Source organism: Hippopotamus amphibius, chromosome 1, assembly GCF_030028045.1.
Source record: "Hippopotamus amphibius kiboko isolate mHipAmp2 chromosome 1, mHipAmp2.hap2, whole genome shotgun sequence".
Taxonomy (NCBI): domain Eukaryota; kingdom Metazoa; phylum Chordata; class Mammalia; order Artiodactyla; family Hippopotamidae; genus Hippopotamus; species Hippopotamus amphibius.
Genome location: NC_080186.1, coordinates 126,587,214 through 126,594,754, shown reverse-complemented (window position 1 = coordinate 126,594,754; position 7,541 = coordinate 126,587,214). Strand labels below are relative to the sequence as shown.

At 45.3% G+C, this 7,541-nt stretch overlaps 1 protein-coding gene across 2 annotated transcripts; it reads left to right on the top strand.

The window, feature by feature from the left end:
* Positions 1-1,070: 1,070 nt before the first annotated feature.
* PROP1 (PROP paired-like homeobox 1) lies at positions 1,071-4,714 on the top strand. 2 transcript variants are annotated; one of them, XM_057697680.1, is made up of 4 exons: positions 1,071-1,559; positions 2,728-2,960; positions 3,717-4,076; positions 4,620-4,714. In XM_057697680.1, the coding sequence occupies exons 1-3, from the start codon at positions 1,451-1,453 to the stop codon at positions 4,053-4,055; spliced, it is 681 nt and encodes a 226-aa protein (XP_057553663.1). In that variant the 5' UTR covers positions 1,071-1,450; the 3' UTR covers positions 4,056-4,076; positions 4,620-4,714. The 2 variants fall into 2 exon arrangements, with proteins under 2 accessions (XP_057553663.1, XP_057553669.1); XM_057697686.1 differs by lacking the exon at positions 4,620-4,714 and having other exon boundaries at positions 1,089-1,559; positions 2,767-2,960; positions 3,717-4,161.
* Positions 4,715-7,541: the final 2,827 nt, after the last annotated feature.

Below are 7,541 nucleotides of genomic sequence, written 5' to 3'. Positions count from 1 at the left end.
TTACCATGTTTTTCTATCTTGAATTGTGCTTTTAAAGCATGTGTGTGAAGGACTAGCATGACCTTGGGGATCAGACAGTCCTATGGATGCAGCGTGTTCCAAGGGGATTTGGGTATCCTCATTGATTCAGTCTATTCTGAGATTTCAGAACTTCATGAAGGGGGACAGGGATAATCTCCTAGTAGAGGTGGAATGTTCTAGGTCACAGTGTGTCCTAGAGGACCCTAGAGTCCTAGGGTATTGGGTTGTCTTTAAAGGGTCAGGATGTCCTAGAGTTGTCAGAATGTACTTCATGGATCTAAGAAATCTCAAGAAGCAGAGTATTGAGGGTATCAGAGTGTCCTGACTGCTCAGGGATGCTGGGTATGTCAGGGTTACCTTGAAAAATCAGAATGTCAGGATATCCTGACTTCTGCAGAGTCCTGGGGTCCAGGGGGATCAGGATGCTCTTAGAATTTGGATGCTCTTGAGGTTCAGTGTTCTCTGAAGGTCTGGGTGACCTTGGAAGGTCATAGAGTCATGGGGGCTTCTGGGTGAATGAGGAGATGACATTTGGGAAAGGAAAGCAAAGAGTACTTAAGAGCTATGGTGTCCAGGATACTCATCCTATAGTTCAGGTTGTCCTGAGGGGGTGTCCAGTGTATTCTGAGAATCAGGATATGTAGGAGGGACCAGAATGTACTCGTGTCTTTGAGTTTTTTGGTTTCCTGGAAAGAAGTCTCTGAGAATCATGCATATACTGAGATGCCAGGCAGGCCCTACTCCTGGTGTCCATCTGCACCCCCTCCTTCTCCTCTCATGATGGGGTTCTGAGGAGGGGTCTCAGGAGGAATGCATTTTCTACTTCTTCCCCTGTCTGCTCCCAGGAGGGGATTTAACAGGACAAAAGAATTTGGTCCTCTGGGAATATGAGCTCTTGGCCCCAGTCCCTGGACCCTCCAACAGAGCACCTTCCCTCATCCGGCTTGTGATCCTCCCCTGATGATGGGGGCTCTGGTGACCAGGCAATGATTGGATGGGCCCACAGGGGTGAGGAGGAGGTCACTCCTCCAAGGCTCAGGGAGAAAGAGGTGGTGTGGGATTGCAAGCTGGGAAAGTAGGCAGCTGAGAGCAAAGGGAGAGAACAGCATCCCAGAGGAAGGGGAAGGGAGAGAAAAGTGGAGACTAAAACAGAGAAACAGGGTGAGGGCAAGACAGATAGAATGAGATGATACTCAAGCGAGGGAATGGGGAATTAGAAAGAAAAGTTAGAAAAAAGAAGAGAGAGAAAAGGATAGGGATTTCTGTCTATATCTAAATCCACACAGGGAGAGAGACTCAGAGAGAGGTATAAACAGGGGGAGAAGGAGTGAGATACCAGGCATAGAGGGGAACAGAAACAGAGAAAGACGGACCCAGAATCAGAGACTCAGGGACGGGACTGGGCTGTCTTTGGTCTTTGCTGTGAGCCATGGACTCAGAAGGGAGAAGTGAGCAGGGTAAGCAAAAGAAGGGGCGAGTTTGCAGCAGCCTCTGGCCTGAGGGCTACGCAGCCGCTGGGACTTTGACCTCCATGGTGGGTGAGTGAACCTCTGGGGTGGTGGTCCTGAGGAGGCAGCAGGTACGGGCTCCGTGGGGCAATGGTTCACCACAAGGAAGGTGAAGATGAGAAATAAAAAACCGGAATCCTAGAATGTGAAAAACTAGGGAACCTTAGAAAGCATGGGATGGTACAACTTTGCAAAGTTGCGCACTGAGGCCCTGACTGATAGGGGAGGGTGGGGGCGGGGCAGAGGCAGAGCTGAAATCTGTCTCCTCACTCCTTGGAGGTCACCCACTGCACAGCCTTCTCTGAGGAAGGGAGCTGAAGGGGCCAGGGCTTTGGATCTGAGGAGAGCAGGGGGCCAAGGTGGACAGTGAACGCTGGCTAGGGACCACCCCCTGGGTCCCCATGGGGATGGGATCCTCACTCCAGACATCTTTTCTCAGTGTGTGCCTTCCAGGTGTTTCCTTTTGCTCCCGTTCTCTCTTCCCCGGCTGGCTCTCAGACTAATTAGTGTGGGGGCTTAGTGAGCCTGTAGGGAGAAGAGGCAAGCCTTTCCCACGAGCTCAGGTTCCTGCAGCCTGGTGTCCAGGCCAGGACCGGAATAGGGGAGAAGATGAAATGTAGGTGTGGGGAGGGTGTGTCTGAGCAGAAGAGTGAGGAATGTTTCATCTTCCCAGGTGAAGGGAACAATATAATGGTTTATATTTTAAAGGTTTAAGTTGCATGTAAGCCAGGAGAGCAGGGAGCAAGTAATAGGGATCTCAGACAGAGACCTGGGCAGTTTATTGGGGTGTCAGAGTGAACAGGAGATCCACGGGGGCACCCAGGAAGGTGGTGTGTGTGTTCAGAGAGGCGAAAGGCTGTGGAGGGTGTGCCTCACCTGGGGATGCATCTGAGGGAGTGTGATAGGGAACAGGCACACGGTGTAGAAGTGAGGCAGAGGGGGCATGCGTGCCCAGGACAAGTGACACTGCGGGGCAGACGTCATGTGGAGAGAGCAGCCTGGGTCAGGGGACTCAGAAGTGAAGTGGGGCCAAGGCTGAGCTGGGTTCAGCTAATTCTGAAAGCAGAAGCATTTCTGGTAGGGACCGGGTGTATGAGCAACACACTGGGCCCTAGTAGAACCTGAGGGTTCCTGAAAATGTGGTCTGGGATGGATGGGTGGATCCATGCAGCGGCATCTCTCGCCCCCTCCTCCTCAGATGTGAGCGCTCAGCCCTATAGGAACCTCTCTGGTATAGGAGCAGGGAGACCAAAGCTTTCCCCACAAGGAGGACGGAGGGGTCGCCCACACTCCCGGCGCCGCCACCGCACCACCTTCAGTCCAGCGCAGCTGGAACAGCTGGAGTCAGCTTTTGGGAGGAACCAGTACCCTGACATCTGGGCCCGAGAAGGCCTCGCCCGGGACACAGGCCTCAGCGAGGCCAGAATCCAGGTGATGGCCCAGGATTCCTCCCCAACTCCTCCAACCCCAGGAAAAAGTACAGATTTGGTGCTTGGGAATACCGGGGCATAAACGCTCAGGGCATTGTAACCCTATCCCAAATGTTCACCCAAACAGAGCCTCATCCCATCGTCAGCATAACCTCAACTGCATCAGGAATGTCACTTGAGTTTAACCCTGGTGGTAACCTAATCTAACTTGAATTTCAATATTAAACCCCAACCTTAATAGTGAGGTGAACTCCAACAGAAACTCAATCCTTAACTATTCACACACATATGTAACCTTGTCCCTAATCAGCTTGATGCTCCCTCAATTCTAACCGTAGAGTTAATTAATCTTAAGAATAAACCGTACCCTAAATCCAACCTGGTCTGTAACAATTAAACTCATCCATAGTCTTAATGTCTAATAACCTTGGAGGAAATTTCCCATTCTCTGGGGCTGGGGTGGGGGGATGCCATTATGTCATGTTTATCTCTTTCTTGTTGGAAGTTGACATTTCTTACTCACCCAGAGTTGTAGCAGGGCAAATTTAGACATGGATTGGGGGAACGGGTCTTGCTTTGTCACTAGGTCTGGCTCAGCTATGCCTTCTGCATGAGCTTTACTTCCTCCGGGGTTGTGGGGGAGTCTTATGCCCTGCACCTGGCTGTACCTTCGGTCATTGGGGGAGGGCGGCTGCATGTGACAACGCCACCTATTTGAGAGAGGGACTCTGATGTGGCTATTCTCCCCCCTCCTCAGGTCTGGTTTCAGAACCGCAGAGCTAAGCAGAGGAAGCAAGAGCGGTCACTGCTCCAGCCACTGGCCCATCTGTCTCCCGCCACCTTCTCCGGTTTCTTGCCCGAGCCCCCTGCTTGCCCCTACTCCTACCCAACACCACCTGCCTCAGTGACCTGCTTCCCTCACCCCTACAACCATGCCCTTCCCTCTCAGCCCTCCACAGGTGGTTCCTTTGCTCGACCCCACCAGTCTGAAGACTGGTACCCCAGCCTGCACCCAGCCCCTGCTGGTCATCTGCCCTGCCCTCCACCCCCACCCATGCTTCCCCTCAGCCTTGAGCCACCAAAGGCCTGGAACTAAAGTTAAACAAGCGCTGATGAGGTAATTTCCCAGGCTGTGACCCTCACAAAACAGAGAAAACCGGGTGGTTCCCTTTCCTTCTAAGGGTGAAGTAGAAATATGGTGAGGTGCGGCTCGGAGATTGGGAATGTAAAACTGGGGGATCGTGATGAAGGCTCACTGAGGTGATTAACTGAGTGAACTTAGGGACCCGAAACTACTGGAAGATATAGGTAAATAGCCCCAGTGGAGGTGATTGGTGGAAGGATAGCATTGAGGGAAGCCATGGTTGCTGCTGGTGAATGGAAATGGTTGAAGGGGATAAACTTTTGGGGTGTCACTCATTGAGATCACAGTTGAGGGCCTTCATCCCCGTTGTTTCTAGCTAATTTCAATAAGGCTTTTAATTGAAAGTCTACCTATGCATCCCTTCCCCATCACCACCACTCAAATCCATCATTAACCTTTGTTCATTCTATCCTGGAAATAGCTCTTGAATTTATTCCTCTCCTTTCCATTCCAGCAGACACTTTGCTTTTTCTGGCCCCACATTTTCTAATTAATCTTCCTCCTTGGTTCCCTTAGCTCCAGTCTTTCCCACTTCCAACAGGCCTTGCAAATGTGATCATCAAAGAATAGCTCTCCACTGTCTTATAAACAATACATAAATAATATCTGATTTGCTCAGACTGTTAAGAGTCTTCAACATTACCTTCAACCTAACTTTTAAGGCAATTGCATGTGGTTTTGTTACTGAGCAAGGGCTCCTGTGACTGCAGCACAGAAAGCCAAACTCTGACAACGGATGTTTACAGTAAAGGGTTTATTGCAGGGCACCAAGCAAGGGAGTGGGAGACAAGTCTCAGATCCACTCCAACTTGGCCTTTGAATTGGGGTGTTTTTAAAGGAGAAGAACAAAGAAGTTGGGATTAATCATCATCTTGTGACATTTCTGTGACATCTCTTAATTGTAGTTGCAGAAGTCAGGATGTCTCCGGTTTATGATTCTCTAGCCAGGTCATCCATGGCTGGGGGAACTGTAAGCTCATCCAGCTCTGTAGAAACAACCTGAGTTTGTGTGTTAATGATGATATCTACAACAGCATTTAGTACCTTAATGATGTCATAGACAATAGCAATTTTAGTCATCTGATTCTGGTTGATTAGTGTTCAGTTAGCGCAGGATTGAGGTCAGAAGGGACAAACAAGAGAATAAAGTTTTGAATAGATTAATCATAAACTCACAAATGGAACCCAACTTTAGATTGGCTCAGTTTCAGGTTCTGATAGAGAAGAAACAAGTCGATTAAGGGCAAACTTTTACAAGAGCAAACCATGGGTCTTGAGGCTCATAAGAGGTAATTCCCAGGAAAGAACCTGCTGTGAAGTGCATTAGTCTGAGCTCTCCAAACAGAAACATGGTGTGGCCTAGTGGGTGTGCCATTTATATACCACATTGCTTACAATGTACCTATTTTACTCATAATTTACTTATTTATATGTAGACCTACCTTACTTATTGGCAGGTCCATAGAAGAATTCTGAGTAAACAAGCCTCTAGGGATTTTATTTACAGTTTTTTATATGCATTATATTTAAAAAGTTTGGAATCAAAACCTCTGTGATGCACAATTCCATTTTCATGTAATTATCCTCTTGGGCCAGACTGCCTTCCGGAGATAATACTGTTTGCATGCCTCCCAAAATATCAGTGCCAGCCTCAGCACATCCTTATCGACATTGATCATTTTGGACAATTTGTTCACTGAGAGTGATGTCTCCTTGTTGGTTATTTTTTTGATTTTCATTTAATTGATTACTAGTGAAAGTTAAAAATAGTTTCATTTTTTTTAGCAATTTACATTTCTTTCTCTTCTGCATTGCTTCTCTGAGTTATTTGTGTATTTGTGTATTGATCTAGTCATCTTTTATTAGTGCTTGAGGAATCCCAGGTGAGAAATCTCCCCTTACTTTTACTGGCTTCACCCATGTTTTCCTCCTTATTTGGATCAAAATATTATGCCTTGAATCCTCTTAAATTTATTTAAGTAAAACAGTCATCTAATTTCCCCTCAATCAGCTAGCTGGTTTTTCCAATATAATTTATTCAACAGTCTAACATTGATTTGTAAAAAATATTTTTTCACTTACTAAGTTCTCATATGGGACAGTTGTAGACTCCCAATACTTTCCCACCGATTAGCTTTTCTAGTCTGGTATCAGTAACATAGTGTCTTAATTACCAAAAATGTAAGGATCTTTTAAATGTTAAATTTTCTTATCCAAAAACAAGGTGTGTCTTTGTCATTTTTTCCAGATTTCTCTTATGTCCCTCAGGAAACTTCTTGGTATTTTTTATAAAGCAAATCTTAATAGGAGTTTTATAAATTACAAAGGTTATATATGCTCTTTGCAACAGTCAACTCAAAAGATTTATATACATATAAGACATATATATTATATATATGAATATATATTACACATGAATACATATTTATATACATTAACCTGGATTAATCACAAAAATCTTATGAATAGCAAATTCAACTCAACATGAGATAAACATTAGAAGTGTGTATCTGTCTGCAGCTTACCATGCTCCTAGAAAAATATACAGACATAGGGATGTAACAAAGAAGAACAAAATCCGACTCCCTGTTGGATCTGTTTCTTTTATTTTAACCTTTGCTCTCCTGTTACTATAATCACTAAAAGGGTGTTGTCTATAGCTATTGGCATAGGTAGTGGCCACCCTTGGAGAGCACTGCCCCTCTGCCTAAATGTTAAAGTGCCTTTGTTCAGCTCACAGGGAAGCATTCTGACCCTACCCACCTGTGAATGGCTGCAGAAAGAAGAAATTAACACATCCCCTCCCCAAGGATGGCCAAAAAAAAAATGTTTTGCAAGACTTATGACCTTTTTACTTTGCTTTCTTACCTCCTCCCCCTCTCTGTTCTATAAAAGAAACTAGCATCCAGACCTGATAAGTTGGTACTCTAAGACATTAGTTTTCCATCTTCTCAGATGCCTGGCTTTCCGAATAAAGTCACTATTCCTTGCCTCAACATCTTGTCTCCTGATTTGTTGGCCTGTTGTGTGGCGAGGAAAACAAGCTTGGATTCAGTAACACACACACTAATATTTTTTCCTTTTTAAAAATAAAAATGAGATCCTACCATAAGTGGATATAGATATAAAAACATCTTTCAAGTGGATCAAGTAGATTTTATTGTTTTCATTCCATTAACTGGGAATTTATGAGCCACTTAACCATTCCCCTATCATTGAAGAGTCAGAATTGGTTTGATATTATGTTTTGTTTTACCACCACAAATGCCACTGTAGTTGTTTCATTAAGGATAATTCTCAAAAAAAAAAAAAAAAAAGGGTAAAACCATGACTCTTATAGATATGTAAATTTTATTTACCTCATTATTAATAAGGCATCAATAAAGATGTCAAAGCCAGTTCACAGGACAAAGAACAAACATTTATAGATGAGGAATA

Excerpts from the sequence above, each read along its gene's own strand:
- PROP1 (XM_057697680.1), top strand. The coding sequence starts at position 1,451 with ATGGACTCAGAAGGGAGAAGTGAGCAGGGTAAGCAAAAGAAGGGGCGA. Across the intron at positions 1,560-2,727 it reads GACTTTGACCTCCATGGTGG|ATGTGAGCGCTCAGCCCTAT; the intron begins GTGAGTGAACCT and ends CCTCCTCCTCAG. Across the intron at positions 2,961-3,716 it reads TCAGCGAGGCCAGAATCCAG|GTCTGGTTTCAGAACCGCAG; the intron begins GTGATGGCCCAG and ends CCCCCTCCTCAG.